We start from the raw sequence: 23,376 nt of genomic DNA, 5'->3' as shown, positions 1-23,376 counted from the left end.
GCCACCAAAGTAGCATGTGTAAAAATAACAAAAGGTAGGGGAAAAGACCCAATTAGTTGATTTAAAGGAAATAATGAGCCAATTTGCATCTTCCATGCCTGCAATTAAATATGTGTAGGGGGTTTCCTACCTGAGCAGGGGGTTGGAGTAGAAGACTTCCAAGGTCCTGTCCTGTCCTGTCCTGTCTTGTCCTATTCTGTTCTGTTCTGTTCTATTATTCTATTCTATTCTATTCTATTCTATTCTATTCTATTCTATTCTATTCTATTCTATTCTATTCTATTCTATTCTATTCTATTCTATTCTATTCTATTCTTCATTCCTCTATTCTATTCTACTCTATTCTTATTCTACTCTACTCTACTCTATTATATTCTGTTCTGTTCTAATATTATTCTACTCTACTCTACTCTCCTATTCTATTCTATTTTCTATTCTATTTTCTATTCTATTTTCTATTGTACTCTATTCCGTTCCATAATTCTATTCTATTCTTACTATAATTCTAATTCTTATTCTATTCCATTCCATAATTCTACTCTACTCTACTTTACTTCTACTCTATTCTATTCTATCTATTCTATTCCATAATTCTACTCTATTCTACTCTAATTCTTATTCTATTCCATACCATAATTCTACTCTACTCTATTCTACTCTACCCTACTCCATTCCATTCCATTCCAATTATCTTGTACCCCTTCTCTGTTCTATGCACAATGTTGCACATCCTGAAAGGCAACAGCATGATGGGTATGTAAGTACATGTGCCTCACCCTTCTTTTTCGGGCCCAGGCACCGTCCCCGTGTTGGTTGATCCGGGCACGGAAGCAATGGGGGTGCCAACGCTGCGGAGGTTCTGGATCACCGAGGAGAGGAACTGCTGACTGGCGCTCTCGTACAAGTCGAAACAGATCTGGTAAGCCATGAGGAGGTTGTCCTCCTTCACCAACTTCTCCAGGATGTCGCTCACGGCTTGTGGGTCGTCCAAGAAAATGAGACACTGCAGGAGGGAGGCCAAAGACCAAGACTCAAAAGATGGCAGCAGTGGTGCCTTATTCCTTACAGGTAGTGCTCGAATTACAACTGTTCATTTAGTGACCGATGTCGCGACGGCACTGAACAAAGTGTGGTTCACGCTTACAACCACTTCAGCGTCCGCGTGGAGCCCATGACAATTCCTCTTCATTCCCATGGGGGCCAAGACAAGCCAAAAGGTTGGACACCCCTGCTTTAGAGCAGGGGTCCCCAACCCCCGGTCCATGGACCGGTACCGGGCCGCGGCACAGCAGCAACCGGTTCGCACCAACCAGCAAAGCCCTTAAGCCAGAATTACTTTTGTTAGGAATAACAGGAGCAAATTCTGAGAAAGACTGTATACATTTAATTCTACACGCACTAACTGCAGCAAGAATTGTATTTGCCCAATGTTGGGAAAAATGAAAAGTTACCCAACCGAAGAAGAATTAATGAAGAACATTTTAGAGTGTGCAGAAATGGATAGATTGACTCAAGACAAATGAGAAAGAAGACTCGGTGTATTTTAGAACATGGGATAATTTCTATCAATGGCTAGAAAAACGAGTCAGAGAGAAAGGAAGGTGATATGTAACTTGGAATATATATTAGCAAGAAGAAGGCTATCGAGCGATTAACATATTGTTTATGATTTATTTATTTATTTATTTATTATTTTAATTCCATTTATATCCCGCCCTTCTCCGAAGACTCAGGGCGGCTTACAAGCTTAGCAGTAGCCTTCATTCTATGTATATGCCTGCTTATTAGGGCTTTCACACACACCCCCAAGCGGCATTATTACAAAGTCAGCTTATTGCCCCCAACAATCTGGGTCCTCATTTTACCTACCTCGAAGGATGGAAGGCTGAGTCAACCTTGAGCCTGGTGGGATGCGAACCTGCACTAATTGCAGGCAGCTGGTGTTACTTAAGGAGGCATTAGCCCACTGCGCCACCAAGGCTTGATAATTAACTATTATCTATTATTTCTTGTTAAACACATGAACGGAGACATTATGCTGTTTGCTAAATACTGAGAATGATATTTTTTTAAAAAAAACCAATCCCCAACCCCGACCCCACCTCATTCCTAATCCTATAAAAATAGGGTAAGTTTTCATTTTTCCAATAAAAGGGGATTTTTAATAGGATTTTTTTTTAAAAAAAAAACTTTTAAAGAGGAAAACGGTAATACAAACTAATGTAAGAAGAGAAAGAGAAAGCAAATAAACGTGAGAAAAAGGCTGGGTTGTTTCGTTTGACAGTTTTGAGTGATTTCTGTATGTTTTTTTTAAACGTTCTGTCGGGAGGTGGCTTAGAGATGGTTGAAAGATGGGTGGCTATGTAAAATATCTTAAATCGGGGTCCCCAACCCCTGATCCGTGAACTGGCACCGGGCTGCAGCATGCCAGCAACCGGTCTGCACAAACAAGCAAAGCCCCATCCGCGGGATGCAGGCAGCACACAAAAACCCACGCCTTCCGGTCCAGGGAAAAACCTCTCTTAACGGAACCAGTCCCCGGTGCCCAAAAGGTTGGGGGACCCCTGCTTTAGAGGGACTGAGCCCACAGGGGAGTCCTCGACTCCAAAGGCGCCCTACATTTCTGTTGTTAAGCGAAACATTTGTTAAGTGAATTTCGCCCCACGGAGCAACCTTTCCTGCCACTGTTCAGCGAATCACTGCAGTTGTTAAGCGAGTCACACGGTCGTTAAGTGAATCCGGCTCCCCCCCCCCTGGACTTTGCTCATCAAGAAGGCTGCAAAAGGGGATGACGTGACACCCCGCCCCCACCCCCGGGGACACTGCAACCATCGTAAATATGAACGGTTGTCAAGCATCTGAACGTGACCGCGAGGGTGCTCCAGCCGTCGCTAAGTGTGAAAAACGGTCACAAGATGCTTTTTTCACGTTGTCTGGGTTCACATATTTAACATTAACTTCTTCCGTATAAATCTATTCAGTACTTGCACAAGCCAGTATATTTTTTCCCCTTGATCTTCCTTTCTTCCGCATATTTTTCCCTTCTCCCTTCATTATACAATTACAATCCTTAATACTACTGATGTATACAAAATGAGGTATAGGCATCTTTCTTCGTATTTTACTAATATTATAGAAATAGCAGTAATATCAATTCATGTCTATTTCCTGTTTTTTGTGCTCTTATTAAAGTTTGATTTCCCATCAATATTTAAAGATTTAAAGATGCCCTACGCACAGTCACTCATGCGCTCGTGACCTCCCGCTTAGACTACTGCAACGCTCTCTACATGGGGCTGCCCTTGAGGACCACTCGGAGGCTTCAGCTGGTGCAGAATGCGGCCGCGCGAGTTGTGATGGGGGTTTCCCGATACTCCCATGTAACACCTCTGCTCCGTGAGCTGCATTGGCTTCCGGTTGCCCTCCGGGTGAGATTCAAGGTGCTGGTGATGACCTATAAAGCCCTGAATGGCCTGGGTCCGGGATATTTGAGGGAACAACTGCTGCCGGCATCAAGTTCCCTTCGTCCAGTGCGCTCCCACAGGGAGGGTCTTCTCAGGGTGCCACCGGTAAGAGATTGCCGGCGGACGACACCCAGGGATAGGGCCTTCTCAGTGGGGGCGCCTACCCTTTGGAACCAGCTGCCAGTGGAGCCGAGGACTGCCCCGACCTCCGTTCATTCCGCCGGGGCCTGAAGACCTGGCTCTTCGAGCTCTCTGGCCCAGGCTGAGGATTAATCTTATTTTAACTGGGGTTTTATTTATGTAGGGACAAATATATTTTTTTTAAAATTTGTTTTTAACTTTTGTATCTTGGTTTTTTAATCACCCTGTAAACCGCCCTGAGTCCTTCGGGAAAGGGCGGTATATAAATGTAATAAAATATAAATATAAATATAAATATAAAGTGTCTTGGTCTGTTATGATTTTCTCAATATTAATTACATTTATACAGCTAATTTTTTTTTATTCGTCTCATTTTTAGGTTTCCCATATCAAAAAAAAAACAAAACAAAAAACCCCACGGTATTTTAATTCTAAATCATACCTTCCATTATAAAAATCTAATTATATCTAAGGGTCATCCATTCTTTTAATCGTTCAAACAAGTATGTTAAACAGATAGTGCCCCCTCCGATGTTGTTTGCTAAGCTTTAAAGATTGCAATTTTAAAAAATAAATTATATATATATATATATATATATATATATATATATATATATATATATATATATATATATATCGTATATACTTGAGTATAAGCCGACTCGAGTATAAGCCGAGACCCCCAATTTCACTCCCAAAAACTGGAAAAAGTTATTGACTCGAGTATAAGCCGATCCGCGCTCTGCAAGCCTCTGCCGCCAGCAGAGGCTCGATCCGCCATTTTGCAAGCCTGAATACACAGGAATACCCTGTGTGGCCGCGGCTCTCGGGGAAGCCCTGGCTGTCCGCTTCCTCGCTCCACGCTGCCATTCGGGGCCCGCGCGTTCCCCGGGCAAATCGCGGCGCCCAGCAGGCGAGGAAACACGCCCGCTCCAGTCGCCCCCCCTTCCCTCAGGAGACGCGAAGCAAGTGACCGCCCGGAGCTTACCGAGGACTTGCGCGCGGCCGAGGCTTCGGTGCTTCCAGGATCGCGCGCACCTCTCCCAAGCCGTCGCCGTCCGGAGACCTGCCGAAGTTTGGGGAGGTTTGGGGAGGTGCGCGCGCACCTCCCCAAACCTCCCCAAACGTTGGCAGTTCTCCGGACCTCCGCGCCCTGCCTGCCTGCTTCTTTCCGCTGCGGAAAGAAGCAGGCAGGCAGGGCGCGGAGGTCCGGAGACCTGCCGACGTTTGGGGAGGTTTGGGGAGGCAGGCTGCTTCTTTCCGCAGCGGAAAGAAGCAGGCAGGCAGGGCGCGGAGGTCCGGAGACCTGCCGACGTTTGGGGAGGTTTGGGGAGGCAGGCTGCTTCTTTCCGCTGCGGAAAGAAGCAGGCAGGCAGGGCGCGGAGGTCCGGAGACCTGCCGACGTTTGGGGAGGTTTGGGGAGGCAGGCTGCTTCTTTCCGCTGCGGAAAGAAGCAGGCAGGCAGGGCGCGGAGGTCCGGAGACCTGCCGACGTTTGGGGAGGTTTGGGGAGGCAGGCTGCTTCTTTCCGCAGCGGAAAGAAGCAGGCAGGCAGGGCGCGGAGGTCCGGAGACCTGCCGACGTTTGGGGAGGTTTGGGCACCTCCCCAAACCTCCCCAAACGTCGGCAGGTCTCCGGACCTCCGCGCCCTGCCTGCCTGCTTCTTTCCGCAGCGGAAAGAAGCAGGCAGGCAGGGCGCGGAGGTCCGGAGACCTGCCGACGTTTGGGGAGGTTTGCGCGCGCACCTCCCCAAACCTCCCCAAACTTCGGCAGGTCTCCGGACGGCGGTGGCTTGGGAGAGGTGCGCGCGATCCCGGAAGCACCAAAGCCTCGGCCGCGCACAAGTCCTCGGTAAGTTTTTTTTGTTGACTGGAGTATAAGCCGAAGTGGAATTTTTCAGCCCAAAGTAGGTTTTTGATGTACTGGTTTTCCACTTACAACTGCTTGTTTAGTGACCGTCTGAAGTTATAAGAGCACTGGGGAAAAAAGAGAGATAGAACGAGGATGGCTTTTTCTCCCTTTACAACATTTGCAGCAGCTTCCCCCCTGGTCACGAGATCAAAGTTCTGTCGCTGGCCAACTGATTCACGTTTATGAAGGTCACAGTGTTCCGGGGTGGGTGGGTGGGGTGGTCCAACAGGCAAAGTCAACGGCAACGGGGGCAGCTGGATATTTGCTTAACGACCGGGTTACCAACTTAACAATCGCAGAAGCAAGCAACCTAGAACTAAGGAGAAACGTCCTGACAGTGAGAACAATTAACCAGTGGAACAACCTGCCTCCAGAAGCTGTGAATGCTCCAACGCTGGAAGTTTTTAAGAAGAGACTGGACAGCCATTTGCCTGAAATGATATAGGGTTTCCTGCCTGAGCAGGGGGTTGGACTAGATGACCTCCAAGGTCCCTTCCAACTTCTTCTTCTTCTTCTTCTTCTTCTTCTTATTATTATTATTATTATTATTATTATTATTATTATTATTATTATTATGATTATAATAAGGCTGAGGATTAATTTATTTTAATTGGGGTTTTAGTTGCACAGGGTTAAATTTAATCTTTTTTAAACTGGTTTTAACTTTTGTATTTTTGGTTTTTAATTTCCTGTAAACCGCCCTGAGTCCTCAGGGAAAGGGCGGTATATAAATGTAATGAAATAAATAAATAAATTATTATTTTATTATTATTATTATTATTATTATTATTATTATTATTATTATTATTATTATTATTATTATTATTATTATAGAACTGCGGCAAGAAAGGCTGTAAACGGAGGGCAAAACTCACGCCACAACTGTCTGGCTTCGCAACTGTCTTGCTTGAGCAATTTGGAGCTCAATGGTGGTGGGGGGTTTTTTTTCGTAAGTTGAGGACTACCTGCATGCCCCTGATGTTATCTGAGCAAGCTCTCGCTCGTCCGTTCCTCCTGCTTTTTGCGCAAGCATTCACAAAAAACCTGTAACCCTCTCTTACCTGGCAGACGTTGATGAAATCGGGCTTGTCCAGGTTCATGTAAATTTTCACCAAAACTCTCAAAACCTTATTGCGGAACTGTTTATTTTGCATCAAAGACATGCAAAGCTTTAAGCTGTAGGCCAGCATGCCGGGAACGTCGTTCTGTCCAAACCGCAAAAAAAAAAAGGAAAAAAAAGAGCCCTGTTATTTTTCTCCAATGATTAGTGAGTTTAAAGCAACGTTCTCCCAGTCCCTTTTTTTCTTTCGTCCTGGAGAAATGCGAGAAAAGGCGACAGGGAGGCAAGACCAATCAAGAAAGTCACTCCAAAATGGCTTCAAGTAATAATTCCTATCGCAAAATTACCAATGGAACAATTAGATCAGGGTCCCAGAGAGGCTTTTCCCCCCCACACACACACTTTCTTGTCTTTCTTCGAACACGTTTCGCTTCTCATCCAAGAAGCTTCTTCTGACTGGATGGTGAAGAAGCTTCTTGGATGAGAAGTGAAAAGAAGAATGTCCGGCTGCCTCCTTGGAAAAAAAAGGAGCTTTGGGACAAACCATGACCTGGGTGACTGAGCATCTCCGTAGACAAGTAGATCATGGGTGCCCAACCTTGGCAACTTTAAGAGCTGTGGGCTTCAACTACTAGAATTCCCCAGCCAGCCAAGCATGCTGGCTGGGGAATTCTGGGAGTTGAAATCCATAAGACCCATGGACCTGTGGGAGTTGAAGTCTATAAGACCTGTGGGAGTTGACGTCCATAAGACCTGTGGACCTGTGGAAATTGAAGTCCATAGGACCTGTGGGAGTTGACGTCCATAGGACCTGTGGGAATTGAAGTCCGCAGGACCTGTGGGAGTTGAAGTCCGTAGGACTTGTGGACCTGTGGAAATTGAAGTCCATAAGGCCTGTGGACCTGTGGGAGTTGAAGTTCATAAAGCCTGTGGACCTGTGGGAGTTGAACTCCATAAGACCTGTGGGAGTTGGAGTCCATAAGACCTGTGGACCTGTGGACTATTGGGAGGCTGAAGTCCACAAGTCTTAAAGCTGCCACAGTTGGACACGCATCCCTGACTTAGATGCTTAGCATATTCTACATGTAGGATGGAGAATATTTTGAGGTACAGTGAAATCAAACTTTCCAAAGTAAAACTCTGAAATCCATTCATCTTTAAGGGTTGAAAAACACTGGTTTGGACTGCTTTTTTTCTTTTAAAAAAATATATTTTATTGATTTTTTTAACACAATCACCTTAATATTTGGTAAACTGTGTTGTCTGGGTTTACATTTAAAAAACATTCACTAACACTTAGTTTCTATAATCTATAATCCACATAATAGCTGGACTTCATTTTCTCTTTTTCCCATAATGTTCTCTTTTGCCAACCTTAAGTTAACACAATTCTTGTTGTTTTGATAGATAACAATTGAGTATAATTTTTGTTCTAATATTCCTACAGATAATTTTGTTGTTGTTAGCTGCGAAGTCGTGTCCGACCCATCGCGACCCTATGGACAATGTTCCTCCAGGCCTTCCTGTCCTCCACCATCTTCTGGAGTCCATTTAAGCTCACGCCTCCTGCTTCAGTGACTCCATCCAGCCACCTCCTTCTCTGTCGTCCCCTTCTTCTCTTGCCCTCGATCTTTCCCAGCATTAGGCTCTTCTCCAGTGAGTCCTTCCTTCTCATTAGGTGGCCAGAGGATTTGAGTTTCAACTTCAGGATCTGGCCTTCTAAAGAGCAGTCAGGATTGATCTCCTCTAGGACTGACCGGTTTGATCGCCTTGCAGTCCAAGGGACGCACAGGAGTCTTCTCCAGCACCAGAGTTCAAAGGCCTCCATTCTTTGGCGCTCAGCCTTTCTTATGGTCCAGCTTTCACTGCCATAATAATCACATCAATATAATATTTCTTTTCTATCTAGTCCTTCTGGTTACCTCATCATAAATCCTGTTTGCAGTTCTTGTATACATGTGTTTTTCCCCACAATGTTCAAGACATTCTTACTGGTTAAGATTTTCTCAAAGTTAATTACATTTAAATATTAAGTCTTATTTTTTTTATGTAAGCTATCCCAATGCTTTTACCTTTCTTAAGAAATAAATATGACTAAAATAAGGGGGGGGAAAGAATAAAAGTAGAAAAATTAAAAAAGATAGTATACTACAAAATACATTTAGATCCCTCCTAAGTGAACACCTACTTATTTTCAATTTTTTCTGTTCTTTTTTTAACCATACGTTTAAATACGTTTAATCCTTAAATATTCCATTTATTTTTATTTTTATTTCTTCCTCTCCCTGGTGCCTGGAGCTGCTGCTGTGAGATGGGCACCATGTAATTTGCGTAAATAAAACACGCAACACACTTAAATGTGATACAGTAACTGTGAGAGGGATCTCGGAGTCCTAGTGGACAATCACTTAAACATGAGCCAGATGTGTGCTGCAGCTGCCAAAAAAGCCAACACAGTGCTAGGCTGCATTAACAGAGGGATAGAATCAAGATCACGTGAAGGGTTAATACCACTTTACAAGGCCTTGGTAAGGCCACACTTGGAATATGGCATCCAGTTTTGGTCACCACAATGTAAAAAAGATGTCGAGACTCTTGAAAGAGTGCAGAGAAGAGCAGCAAAGATGATTAGGGGACCAGAGGATAAAACATATAAGGAACGGTTGCTGGAATTGGCTATGTCCAGTTTAATGAAGAGAAGGACTAAGGGGGGACATGATAGCAGTGTTCCAATCTCTCAGGGGCTGCCCCAAAGAAGAGGGAGTCAAGATCTTCTCCAAAGGCAGGACAAGATCTTCTCCTGAAGGCAGGACAAGAAGCAACGGATGGAAACTAACCAAGAAGAGAAGCACCCTTCAACTAAGGAGAAACTTTCTGACAGTTAGAACAATTAACCAGTGGAACTCCTTGCCTCCAGAAGTGGTGAATGCTCCAACACTGGAAGTTTTTAAGAAGAGACTGGACAGCCATTTGTCCGAAATGGTATAGGGTTTCCTGCCTGAGCAGGGGGTTGGACTAGATGACCTCCAAAGTCCCTTCCAACTTTATGATGATGATGATGATATTATTATTGCTGTTTGTTGTTGTTTTTTTGTTGTTGTTATTATTATTATTATACGTATCCCACAGAAGACCTCTTTGCAACGTCCCGGGCTTCACCTACCGATTCCAGAATGGTTTTCTCAAAGATGTCCAGCCTCCGGGTCTCCAGGGCAATGCCGATGGCCTGCTTGTACTTGTGATCGTCTAAGCAGCGCTGAAACATCTTGTTTACAATCCCTTCCAGGCGAGGGTCCACGGCTTTCTGCGCCCCTTCGGCCAAATCCGCATTTTCCACACACTGCTTGGTGTAGTGGTCGATGCATTTCGCTGACAAAAAGAAAGGTATCCTTTTAAGCTTTGCTAATATTTATAGATCCAATTACAGATTACTAAAATGCCTGCTAATCTTGAGGCAAATCTGAAAGTTATCTTCTGGGGAGGGGGCACAGGGGGAAAAAGCAATAAAAAAATACTCCAATCGAGGAAACACCCAACTCACACAAATAATCAAATAGCGGCTTAATCAAGGAACTACCGAGAGTTCCTTGGAGGTCATCTAGTCCAACCCCCTGCTCAGGCAGGAAACCCTATACCATTTTAGACAAATGGCTGTCCAGTCTCTTCTTAAAAACTTCCAGTGTTGGAGCATTCACAGCTTCTGGAGGCAAAGAGTTCCACTGGTTCATTGTTCTCACTGTCAGGAAGTTTCTCCTTAGTTCTAGGTTGCTTCTCTCCTTGATGAGTTTCCATCTGTTGCTTCTTGTCCTGCCTTCAGGTGCTTTGGAGAATAGCTTGACTCCCTTTTCTTTGGGGCAGCCCCTCAAATACTGGAACACTGCTGTTATGCCCTTCTCTTCATTAAACTAGGCAGACCCAATTCCAATAACCGATGATCAGGGGACTGGAGGCTAAAACATATAAGGAACGGTTGCTGGAATTGGGTATGTCCAGTTTAATGACGAGAAGGACGAGGGGGGACAGGATAACAGCCTTCCAGTATCTCAGGGGCTGCCCCAAAGAAGAGGGAGTCAAGCTATTCTCCAGAGCACCTAAAAGAAGCAACGGATGGAAACTCATCAAGGAGAGAAGCCACCTGGAACTAAGGAGAAACTTCCTGACAGTTAGAAGAATTAACCAGTGGAACTCCCTGCCTCCAGAAGCGGTGAATGCTCCAACACTGGAGGTTTTAAGAAGAGACTGGACAGCCATTTGTCTGAAATGTTACAGGGTTTCCTGCCTGAGCAGGGGGTTGGACTAGATGACCTCCAAGGTCCCTTCCAACTCTGTTATTCTAATTTTCACAATACTGCAAAGAACTCTCAGTAGTTCCTTGATTGGGCTATTTGTTTATTTGTGTGAGTTGGGTGTTCATTGATTGGTCTCTTCCAACATCATCATCATATTATTATTATTGTTGTTGTTATTATTAGTCATTAGACATGAACCTCAGTCAACTGAACACTCAAACTGACTGGCACTAATGGTTGACACGGGTTGCTGCCAGCATCCTAGGTATCAACCAGGTACCCCCTTAAAATGTAAGGATGATGATGATGATTACCCAGAATTAAGCATTTTGTGAAATTTTTGCACAGGATGTTGAATCTGGATAGCCAAAGGCCTTTCCATTCTCACAGGACCCAACTTACCGATAATAGTTTCTACATACTCCGAATTGTCGTTGACGTTGAAAAGGTTGCCAGCTCCCAGGGCGTAATTCAGGGATTCTTCAAAAGCCCCTAAGTGATAGAACACTTTCGAAGCCACCAAGGCGGCAAACTCCCGACTACGAAACCCAACATCTTCGTACAGGATTTCACTGCGGGAAAAGCAAGGAAGGAAAAAAATTATTGGTTCCCCTGCAGTCCTTGGGGAACGTCAGCCTTTCCTTCAGCATTTCAATTAGCGACAGGGGTAGGCCACCTCGGCTCTTTTATGACTCCTGGACTTCAACTCCCAGAATTCCTGAGCCAGCATCGCTGGCTCAGGGATTCTGGGAGTTGAAGTCCAGGAGTCATAAAAGAGCCGAGGTGGCCTACCCCTGAATATTAGCTGCTCAGAAAAGGGACAAGGTACATTTTGGCCCCTGCTTGCAGATGAACGTGAGGCCTTCCCTCTTACATTTTATCCACCGATTCGGAGATCTCGGCCCAAAAGTCATTGACCACTGCGTTCAGTTTGTGGAGAGCAAATTCCTGTCAAGAGAACGAAAAACACCGATTTTTAGAGACTTGCAAATAGGGCTGGCATGGCAAAAGAGCAAGGCCCCCCCTCGGGCACAAACGGCATTTCAATATTTCAATTTGGCAGCCTTGTGCTTGCCGAAGAGGATGAAAAAATATATATATACATATATACAGGGCGTTCTCGAACTTACAATGGTTCATTTAGTGACTGTTCAAAGCTGCAAGCGCCCCGGATGTGTGTGTGAATGGCCGTTTTTCACACTTATGGCCATTGCGGCGTCCCCATGGGGATCACGTGATCAAAATCCAGAGGCTTGGCAACTGAGTCGTATCTATGTCGGTTGCAGCATCCCGGAATCTGGTGATCCCACTTTTGCGACCTTGTGACAAGCAAGATCAATTGGGGTGTGTGTGTGTGTGTGCGCGCGCACGCACTGCTAACTTAACAAATGCAGGGATTCCCTTAACAACGATGGCAAGGAAGGTCGTAAAATGGGGCAAAATTCGCTTGATGACTGTCTTGCTTAGCAACGGAAATGTCGAGCTCAACTGTGGTCATAGGTCGAGGACTAGCACTCATTACTCTCAAACCTCTTGGGAATATTTGCCCAGGAAGAGAACCAGCCTTAAAAAAAATCAGCCTACGGATTCAGAAGCGAACGTGGCCTCCGCGCTGGGTGGACGAAGTCTCTGAGTCACAGCACAGGGCCAGAATTGGGAAAAATTAGACTACATAGGTTTTTCTCAAAAAAAAAAAAAAAAAAAGAACTCTACTGAGGATTGGAGATGCGAGGAATCCTCGGCTTTAAATCCCATTCATTTAACGACCGCTCGATGTTACCAGGGCACTGAAAGAGGTGACTTATAGCCAGTCCTTGCACTCACGATGATCACAGCCTCCCCACAGACCTACGATCCAAAACTGGGTGTTTTGCAAACAGACATGTGTTTATCACAGCTCTAGCATTCCGAGGCCGCGCAATTCCCATTTTCGATTGTCCGAGGACAAACAATAGCAGTAGCATTTAGACTTATATACCGCTTCACAGGGCTTTACAGCCCTCTAAGCGGTTTACAAATATCAGCATCTTCCCCCACACACACACACACAACAATCTGGGTCCTCATTTTACCGACCTGGGAAGGATGGAGTCAACTTTTGGGCTGGTCAGGACTGAACTCCTGGCAGAGGGCAGTGAGTTAGCCTGAAGTGCTGCATTCTAACCATTGGGCCACCACAGGTCAAAGGCAGAGAGGGAGGGCAATAGCACATAGACTTATACACCGCTTTGCAGTGTTTTACAGATTCTGTATATTGTCCCCAACAAACTGGGTCCTCATTTTACCGACCCTCGGAAGGACGGGGAGGAAGGGAGGGAGGGAGGGAGGGAGGGAGGGAGGGAGGGAGGAAGGAAGGAAGGAAGGAAGGAAGGAAGGAAGGAAGGAAGGAAGGAAAGGGCAATAGCACATAAACTTATATATCACTTCACAGTGTTTTACAGAGTCAGCATATTGACTCCAACAATCTGGGTCCTCATTTTACCAACCTGAGAAGGATAGAAGGCTGAGTCAACCTTGAGCCGGTCAGGATCAAACTCCTGGGAGTGGGCAGTGAATTAGCCTGCAGTACTGAATTCTAACCACTGCGCCACCATGGCTCTTAGCAAAGTCAATGGAGGAAGCTAGATACATTTAACGGTGTGGTTCACTTAACAACTGCAGGAATTTGCTGAACAAACAGGGCAAGTTGTTGTTAGTTGCGAAGTCGTGTCCGACCCATCGCGACCCTATGGACAATGTTCCTCCAGGCCTTCCTGTTCTCTACCATCTTCTGGAGTCCATTTAGGCTCACGCCTCCTGCTTCAGTGACTCCATCCAGCCACCTCATTCTCCGTCGTCCCCGTCTTCTCTTGCCCTCCACCTTTCCCAGCATTAGGCTCTTCTCCAGTGAGTCCTTCCTTCTCATTAGGTGGCCAAAGGATTTGAGTTTTAGCTTCAGGATCTGGCCTTCTAAAGAGCAGTCAGGGTTGATCTCGGTTTGATCGCCTTCCAGTCCGAGAGACGCACAGGAGTCTTCTCCGGCACCAGAGTTCAAAGGCCTCAATTCTTTGGCGCTCAGCCTTTCTTATGGTCCAGCTTTCACTGCCATACATTGCAACTGGGAAGATCATAGCCTTGACTATACGCACTTTTGTTGACAGGGCAAACAAGGTGGTAAAACTGGGCCTGACCCACTTAACGACCACCTGACCCACTTAACGACCACCTGGATGAGCAACAGAAATTCTGGTCCCTCAGGAGGACTACCGTACAGTGGCAAAGATGCTGTACGGTTCCTTCCGATCTTCATCTTAACTAACAGACCTGTGCTGAACTTGTCTTCAACAAAACCGACTAGCTGGGAAATTCTGGGAGCTGAAGTCTTACAACACGTCCAAGTTGCCAAGACAGCAATCTCTTGAGCCGGTAAAAATATATATATATAACCCTTGAAACAACCTTAAGTTTTAAAAACATTTTATATCAGCATTCAGACCTTGATTTTTATTTTTATTTTATTCTGAAGTCAGACAAAAAGCCCAGAAGCCTACCTTGAGTTCTGGCTCCTCCTCATCCAGAAGGGAAATTATTCCAGCTGCAAAAAAAAAAAGAAGTTATATTAAATATCACATAGAATTGATACCTTAAAATAAGCAGGGTTATTTTCAGAATTGCTACAGCAAAGGGCATAAATGTGACTTGCAAATGCATTTTACAGCTCAATCCTGCCAAAACTGAGTGGCTGTGCATACCGGCATCTCAGACTAACCAATCTTTTCCATCGTTAACTATGGGGGGGTGAGGTGTTACCCCCTGTTGATAGGGCCCGCAACTTGGGTGTCCTCCTGGATTCACGGCTCAGTTTGGAAGATCACATAGGAGCCATGGCCAGGGGGGCTTTTGCCCAGGTTCGCCTGGTGAGCCAGTTACGGCCCTATCTGGACCGAGATGCCCTACGCACAGTCACCCATGCGCTCGTGACCTCCCGGCTAGACTACTGCAATGCTCTCTACATGGGGCTGCCCCTGAGGACCACTCGGAGGCTTCAGCTGGTGCAGAATGCAGCCGCGCGAGTTGTGATGGGAGTCTCCCGATACTCCCATGTAACACCTCTTCTCCGCGAGCTGCATTGGCTTCCGGTTGCCCTCCGGGTGAGATTCAAGGTGCTGGTGATGACCTATAAAGCCCTAAATGGCATGGGCCCGGATTATCTAAGGGAGCACCTGCTGCCAGCGTCAATTTCCCATCGTCCTGTGCGCTCCCACAGGGAGGGCCTCCTCAGGATACCGCCGGTCAAGGATTGCCGACGGGCGATCCACAGGGGGAGGGCGTTCTCTGTGGGTGCGCCTGCCCTATGGAATCAACTGCCAACGGAACTCCGGACTGCCCCCGACCTTCGTTCATTTCGCCGGGACCTAAAAACCTGGCTCTTTGAGTTATCTGGTCTGGACTGAGGGGTTTAATATTTTTAAATTGTGATTTAATTTTTGCGGCTAGACTTAATTTATTTTAATTTTATATTGGATTGTTTTTAAATTTTGCCTTGTAAACCGCCTTGAGTCCTTTGGGAATAGGGCGGTATATAAACCGAATAAATAAATAAATATATTAGAACAAGGGTCTTCAAACGTGGCCCTTTTATGACTTGTGGACTTCAACTCCCAGAATGCCTCAGCCACCCTGGCTGAGCCATTCTGGGAGTTGAAGTCCACAAGTCATAAAAGGGCCACGTTTGAAGACCCCTGCTTGTGGACTTCAACTCCCAGAATTCCTCAGCCTGGCACGCTGGCTGAAGAATTCTGGGAGTTGAAGTCCACAAGTCATAAAAGGGCCAGGTTTGAAGACGCCTGTATTAGAACTTCAATTTGACATTTACAATTAGCGGGAGATAGCACTGGGAGATCATGAGTTCGAGTCCTGTCCTAGGGTGAGTGATTGTGGCCAAGTCTGTCCCTCTCAGGCCTAGGAAGAATGCAATGCGAATCCACTTCTAACAAAATGTCACCAAGAAAAAAAGAATCAAGGTTGACTCAGAATATAACAACATTCTAACACGAGCTAAGCTAAAATGAACAAGACCTGGACAGCAACAACAACAAAAAAAGCACGCAAATCCTAGCGAGTTTTTGATCCTCAACGAACAGGTAAACCAATGGCTCCAAAACAGAAAATGATTATCAGAAGAGAGTTCTATTAACTCTGATCCACTCCTTCATCACCACGGTATCTTCTGTGCCCTGTTTCCATGCACAATATTTAAGATTAACTTCACTTTCTAAGGGTTGTAAGCTGCTTCTCCTTATGGAAAATAATGCCATGAAGCACAGCTTATGCTTTCCAGCAAAGTACGGTAGTAAAAGGCATGGTTTGTAAAACTAAAAAAAAAAACACCAAACTCACAATGGTTTTAACGGCAGAGATCTAAAAACTACACCTGAAAAGCATTTCTCAGGGTTTTTGAAAACGTGGCAGATTTGTGAAAATATTGTCCCAAAAAAACCTCCCCATTTCTTCTTTTAGCACCTCATAATCTCTATTCCTCTTCTGTACCGGGACTACAGCTCTCAATTAGCGTGTTAACATCTTGGGAAGTTCTACTTTGGCTTAAAGAGATGTATAGCCATACCGGGCTTCGCTATTCTGTATCCTTCTTAAGACTTTGATTCCCATCTTATGCAAGCTAAAGATTATGGGAATTGAATTCCAATATAAAAAGGCCGATAGAGTCCTTGGCTGTATAAAGAAAGGCAAAGAATTATTAGTACCGCCTCCTAAAACCTTGGTAGGGCCACCCCTGGAATACTGCATCCAGTTTTGGTCACCACGAAGTAAAAAAAGATGTCGAGACTCTAGAAAGAGTGCAGAGAAGAGCAACGAACATGATCAGGGGACTGGAGGCTCAAACATATAAGGAACGGTTGCAAAAAGGTAATAAAAAGATGTTGAGACTTTGGGAAAAAGTGCAAAGAGCAGCAGCTAAGACGATTAAAGGCCTGGATATGAAGAACGGATATGAAGAACGGTTGCAGGAACTGAGAGTGGCCAGTCTAGAGAAAAGGAGGACAAGGGGGGGGGGGGGACATGATAGCAGTAGTCCAGTATTTGAGGGGCTACAAAAGAGAAGAGGGGGGGGGAGTCAACTTATTTTCCAAAGCACCAGAAGGCAAGACAAGAAACAACGCATCGAAATTAATCAAAGACAGAAGCGAACTGGGATTAAGGAGAAACTTCCTAACAGTCAGGACAATTAACCAATTGAACCAGAATTTGTGGGCGCTTCATCACTGGAGGCTTTTAAGAAGAGACTGGACAGCGACGTGTGTGAAATGGAACAGGGTCTCCTGCGTGAGCAGAGGGCTGGACTTTAGGACCTCCGAGATCCCTTCCAGCTGTATTCTGATTCTGATTCTAAACATCTGAATGACACACAGTCGAGAAAGTCTGGATATTCCGGACCCCATTACTCTGTAAAGAAGTAAGGAGATCAGGTTGAGTAAGCAGAGGAAACAATATATCTACCTAGCCGTATCGGTTATAGCTAATATACTACCAGGTGAAGAGCTGCATTAGCACAATACATTTCACTATAGCTTGGTTTACTTCATTACGTTTACCAGCTGTTAGAAGACAAGGTGAAAATTCACATGGGCAGACATAACCATAGTTTCAACTGGGAAGCTGAGCATCCCAGACCAAGTTAAATCCAAAAACCACTAGGGAATTCCTGGAACCATGGCAGTCAAATAAACATAAACAGGCAGCTAGAGATAAACAATCTCTACACACCTTTCAAAACACAGGATCAAAAAGAAAGCAAAAAGACCAACATAAGCCCTCACCATCTATCAACCTCCAAATAAGCAGAGATTAATGCCAGAATTAGTACCCACACTCAACAATCAAGCTGTAAACAATAATCCAATCAAGAAATTGCCAACTCACACAAATAATCAAACGGCCTGATCAAGGAGCTACCAAAAACACTTCCACCAATACATATACATCATAAACAGCACAAAATTGTCTCTCTCCTAGCACTGATGATGTTACCTAGATGGGTGATTAAACATCTGCAAGAAAACCACGGAGCTCAAAAAGCACCACGGATCCCACAGCCCTGCTTCCTCCTCTTCCTTCACTGATGATGTTACCTAGTTGGGTAATGAAATGTCTGCAAGAAAAGCACCCAGCTCAGAGAGCACCAAGGACCCCCACAGTCCTCCTTCCCCTTCATTTTATCTTTCTCCCTCTTCTCTTTCTCTTCCTCCTCCTCCTGTTATTTAAACTGCGCCCCTCCTAGCACTCATGATGTTACCTAGTCGGGTAATGAAACAATCCCTTGTTTCATTTATACAGTGCTTGGGTTACATAAAACAGAGGCACGGAATCAAAATCACGTGAAATGTTAGTACCGCTTTATAAAGACTTAGTAAGGCCGCACCTGGAATACAGCGTCCAATTTTGGTCAATCACGTTACAAAAAAAAGATGTTGAGACTTTGGAAAAAGTGCAAAGAGGAGCAACTAAGATAATTAAGGGCCTGGAAACAAAAACATATGAAGAACAGTTGAAGGAGTTGGGTATGGCCAGTCTACAGAAAAGAAGGACTAGGGGGAACAAGCTAGCAGTGTTCCGATATCAAAGGGGCTGCCAGAAAGAAGAGGGGCATCCAAAGCAGCTGGAGGCAGGACAAGAAATGGGAATAGGATGGAAACTAGTCAAGGAAAGAAGCAACAATTAACTGGTGGAATGATTTGCCTCCAGAAGTTGTGGGTGCTCCATCTGGAGTTTTTAAGAGGAATTTAGACAGCCATTTGTCAGAAATGTTATAGGTCAGGGGTCTTCAAACTTGGCCCTTTTATGACTTGTGGACTTCAACTCCCAGAATTCTTCAGCCAACTGTCCCTTTTGGCCTGCTTGCTCTCTTGTAATCCCTTCTTCTGCAATCTCTCCACTCTACAGAGAAGGAGGGAGAAAAAAACCAACAGGCACGCCTGGCTGAGGGATTCTGGGAGTTGAGGTCCACAAGTCATAAAAGGGCCGAGTTTGAAGACCGCTGCCATAGAGATTCCTACTTGGCCAGGGTTGGACTAGACGACCTCCAAGGTCCCTTCCACCTCTATTCCGATCGACTGATTGATTGAAACCTCTGCGAGATAGTAACCAAGCTCAGAGAGCACCAAGGACCCCAAAGTTAACCCCGAGCTATAAATCCTTCCATCCTCCACCGTTCAGTCAGAACCAAGGAAGCTTCCTGCATGAGAAGCGAAACGTCCTCAAAGAAAAACCAAGTCCAGCTGCCTTTGGGGGAAAAAAGCACCTGCAGGGACACCAGACTCAAGGTTGACTCAGCCTTCCATCCTTCCCAGGTAGGTAAAATGAGGACCCAGATTGTTGGGGGCAATAAGCTGACTTTGTAATAATGCCGCTTGGGGTGGGTGTGTGAAAGCCCTAATAAGCAGGCATATACATAGAATGAAGGCTATTGCTAAGCTTGTAAGCCGCCCTGAGTCTTCAGAGAAGGGCGGGATATAAATGGAATTAAAATAAAATAAATAAATAAATAAACCATGACCTGGATGATCGAAAATCTCCATGGCCACGAGCCAGACAAACTAATCCCTGGATCAGGGGGTCTTCAAACTCGGCCCTTTTATGACTTGTGGACTTCAACTCCCAGAATTCCTCAGCCAGCGTCCCTTTTGGCCTGCTTGCTCTCTTGTAATCCCTTCTTCTGCAATCTCTCCACTCTACAGAGAAGGAGGGGGGGAAACAGGCACGCCTGGCTGAGGGATTCTGGGAGTTGAAGTCCACAAGTCATAAAAGGGCCGAGTTTGAAGACCGCTGCTATAGGGATTCCTACTTGGCCAGGGTTGGACTAGACGACCTCGAAGGTCCCTTCCACTTCTATTCCGATCGACTGATTGATTGAAACCTCTCCGAGATAGTAACCAAGCTCAGAGAGCACTTGGCCCTTTTATGACTTGTGGACTTCAACTCCCAGAATTCCTCAGCCAGCGTCCCTTTTGGCCTGCTTGCTCTCTTGTAATCCCTTCCTCTGCAATCTCTCCACTCTACAGAGAAGGAGGGAGAGAAAAAAAAACAGGCACGCCTGGCTGAGGGATTCTGGGAGTTGAAGTCCACAAGTCATAAAAGGGCCGAGTTTGAAGACCGCTGCGCTGGAGCCACCGGGGTGCCTGAAGGCGCCCCAGAAAGCCGGGAGGAAGGGAGGGAGGGGGGGAAGCCTCGCTCCGGGCCCTGCCTGACTCAGCGGAAACCATCCCGGCCTTTACCTCCGGCCGGCCGTTGCTTCGCTTACCGGCTGAGGTGATCATGGCGCCGCGGCGTCGCAGTCCGGGCCGGCTCGGCGCTCCCGGGGCGGAAAAAGGGCGAAGCGAGACGGAGCCTTTACTCAAAGCAGCGCCGCTTCCAGTCCGTGACCAAGCGCATTCGCCGCTTCCGGTGTTCTACCGGAAGTGACGCTCGGCAACCGCGACGAGGCTCCCCACTCCCGCTCTCAGGGCGCGGTTTCTTAGCAACCGGCGGAAGGAGCGCGGGGTGGCCGTGGCGAACGCCTGATTGGAAAATCGCGGGCGTTGGAGGGCTGGAAAAGGCGGGAAATGAAAAGCGAAGCGGCCTTTGAGGGGAAAAAAATAAAAGAGGGGGCGGGTGGGCTAGGTAGGAGACGGGTGCTAAAAAAAAAAAAGTCGACGAAGCTACACCTGTCGAATTTCTGCCTGTCCCGCGGCTGACAATCGCACAGGAGCGCCCCCCAAAATGGCCGACCTGATCTCGGGAGGCGAATTTCTTGCGTTTTCATTGTTGACAGTGGCAACCGACGTCACACATATCACATTTCCAGTCTTTTGCAAACTGGGTTTTAGGGGGTTAACCGGAATTGCCTGAATTCGTTGGGTTTGGGAGTGCAGAGAATATACAGTATGAAACCAGACTTTCCCCGACTTTGGAGATTTTAAGGCCTCTGGACTTCAACTCCCAGAATTCCCCAGCCAGCGTGGGTGGATTTCAATGCCCAGAATTCCTTTGTGGAGCTGAAGTCAAGAGTTGTTCACCGAGGACTAGAGAACTGGGGTTTTTATTGGGGATTTTTACATTTTCTACTGTTTTTAGTTCGGGCTCGTATTTAATTCTCTTTTTAATTTTTGTATTCTGTATTTTTATATGTGCCCTGTTCACCGCCCTGAGTCCTTTGGGGGAAGGGCGGTATACAAATATAATAAACATAAACATAAACATAAACTAAAGCAGCCCCTGTGATGGGCGATCCTGATGTGTGACATACGAAGAACGTTTTATCTTTTTTGTAATACAAAATATAACATTACAAAATTACCAAAAAGATGTTTAGGCTTTGGAAAAAGTGCAAAGAAGAGCAACTAAGGATGATTAAAGGCCTGGAGACTAAAACATATGAAGAACAGTTGCAGGATTTGTGTTTGGCTAGTCTAGAGAAAAGAAGGACTAGGGGGGACATGATAGCAGTCTTGCAATATTTAAGGGGCTGCCCCAAATAAGGGGGTCAACTTATTTTCCAAAGATCCGAAGGGCAGGACAAGAAGCAATGGATGGAAACTAATCAAGGAGAAGCAACCTGGAATTAGGGAGTAATTTTCCTGACAGTGAGAACAATCAACCAGTAGAACCACATGCCTCCAAAAAATGGTGGGTGCTCCATCACTGGAGGTTTTTAAGAAGAGCCTGCATGGCCATTTGTCTGAAATGGTATATAAGGTCTCCTGCTTGAGCAGGGGGCTGGACTAGAAGACCTCCAAGGTCCCTTCCAGCTCTAATCTGAAGTTGAATCTCCCTTGCACACAGCCTGTTTTCTTCAACTGGTGAAAAGGTCCAACTTTGCAATCTGTTTTCCAGGGTTTGTTTTCCTTTAGAAGAAAGTCACCGGACACTGATTAGTATTTTGCAATCTATTTATGGTGTAATCTTTGTATTTACAAAGATACAGGTTTATTCAATGTATTTGTACAGTGCATCACTAAATTAGGCAACCTGGTGACAGTTTGCAAGCAAGTCAAATAAATACTACAGAGAAATCAGTCCCTTAACATTCTCCATTGCTCCCTCAGAAATTCTCTCGGGAGCACAGGAAAATCCCTTTTGTTTATAGCTGTCATATAACACAGGCTCCATTTCCTGGGAGATAAGCTTGCTAACATAATCCCAGAAGCCTGCCGGACTCCGTCTTTGGTGTACAAAAGTTTCTCAATGAAGTCACAATTTGCAGCAATGCAGAACAAGCCTACAGACAGAATTGAGCCCAAAAATTTCCACCGGGTTGTAGGGCCCAAGAGTTGTTAAGTGAATTTTGCCCCCTTTTATGACATTTTCTTGCCACAGTTGTTAAATGAATCGCTGCAGTCATTAAGCTAGTAACAGGGTTGTTAAGCGAATCTGACTTTGCCTGTCAGACGTTCCCAAATTACATGACTCCAGGATGTTGCAACCATCATAAATAACAAGCTAGTTGCCGAGCATCCAAATTTTGATCACATGACCCTGGGGAATGTTGCAACGGTCGTTAAGTGTGAAAGCTGATTGTAAGTCGCTTTTTACAATGCCGTAACTTCAAATGTCATTAAATGAAGGATTGTAACTTGAGGACTCCCTGTATTTTGCCTCCTTGTCAGATGATAATGGCTCCTGTTTTTAGGAAGGCCTGAAGGAGGCAAAATGGCTACAAACCTGGCGAAAGGCCTTGCAGCCATATTTAATAGCAAGAAAGGTTTATAGAGGCTTATCGGATAGCTGAGGAATTAGCCACACAGTTCCACCTTACAAGCAAGGACAAACTGCTTATGGAAAACCAACAACGGCTATAACACCCAGAAGTCACGTCTGCACCTATGCCACGAATGGCGGTTTATTTCACAGATATTCAAAAGGCACAGCATTAAAGTGCATTTAAAAAAAAGTTTCACCCAAAGGCACAAAGGTGGGGAAAAAAAATCAATATTCTGTTTATGAATCAATACAAGCTGAATTCGAACACCCCACCTTACGACTTGTGATGAATTATGAAGCCTTTTGATCCTAAGCTTCTCTCTTGATTTGTGACTTCCAAGGGCTTTTGTTATATGCAAAAACACTGGGGCACCCCCACCGCAGTTTATTCATAAGCTAATTTAAACTTGGTAGGTGAATCTAGTCAAACATTTGCAAAATTGGGAACCAGCTTCAATTAAAGAAATCCCATTGCCGAAGGACACATCCGTTATAATCTGGCGTGAAAATTGATTTAAATTGGTAAAAGAATTATGCGGTAAGTAGCCTTTCTCCTTATCTTCCTGTAGCTGGATTTGCACAACCTCAAAAGCTGAATGGATGGAGTCACTGAAGCAGTAGGCGTGAGCTTAAAGGGACTCCCGAAGATGGTAGAGGACAAGAAGGCCTGGAGGAACGTTGTCCATGGGGGTCACAATGGGTCGGACACGACTTCGCAACTAACAAAAAAAAATATGAAACCACCTTTTCGGCTTTGCTCCTTAGGCAAGCCGATC

General features: G+C 45.4%; 1 protein-coding gene across 1 annotated transcript in view; it reads right to left on the bottom strand.

The window, feature by feature from the left end:
• The window catches only part of PSMD1 (proteasome 26S subunit, non-ATPase 1), a gene marked incomplete at its 3' end in the record, with an annotated part of 137,063 nt that extends 116,733 nt beyond the window's left edge, over positions 1 to 20,330 (bottom strand). Inside the window, exons 1-7 of the mRNA XM_081329967.1 lie at positions 20,163 to 20,330; positions 14,395 to 14,438; positions 11,739 to 11,812; positions 11,267 to 11,436; positions 9,739 to 9,944; positions 6,577 to 6,720; positions 777 to 1,003 (exon numbers count right to left, since the gene is read on the bottom strand). Of these exons, the coding sequence (XP_081186093.1) occupies positions 777 to 1,003; positions 6,577 to 6,720; positions 9,739 to 9,944; positions 11,267 to 11,436; positions 11,739 to 11,812; positions 14,395 to 14,438; positions 20,163 to 20,178 (881 nt within the window). The 5' untranslated portion in view covers positions 20,179 to 20,330. The remainder of the gene's footprint in view (positions 1 to 776; positions 1,004 to 6,576; positions 6,721 to 9,738; positions 9,945 to 11,266; positions 11,437 to 11,738; positions 11,813 to 14,394; positions 14,439 to 20,162) is intronic.
• Between the last annotated feature and the right edge of the window lie 3,046 nt (positions 20,331 to 23,376).

Source organism: Vipera berus (assembly GCF_964194415.1).
Source record: "Vipera berus genome assembly, chromosome: 5".
NCBI lineage: Eukaryota > Metazoa > Chordata > Lepidosauria > Squamata > Viperidae > Vipera > Vipera berus.
This window is presented reverse-complemented; position numbering and strand designations above follow the sequence as displayed.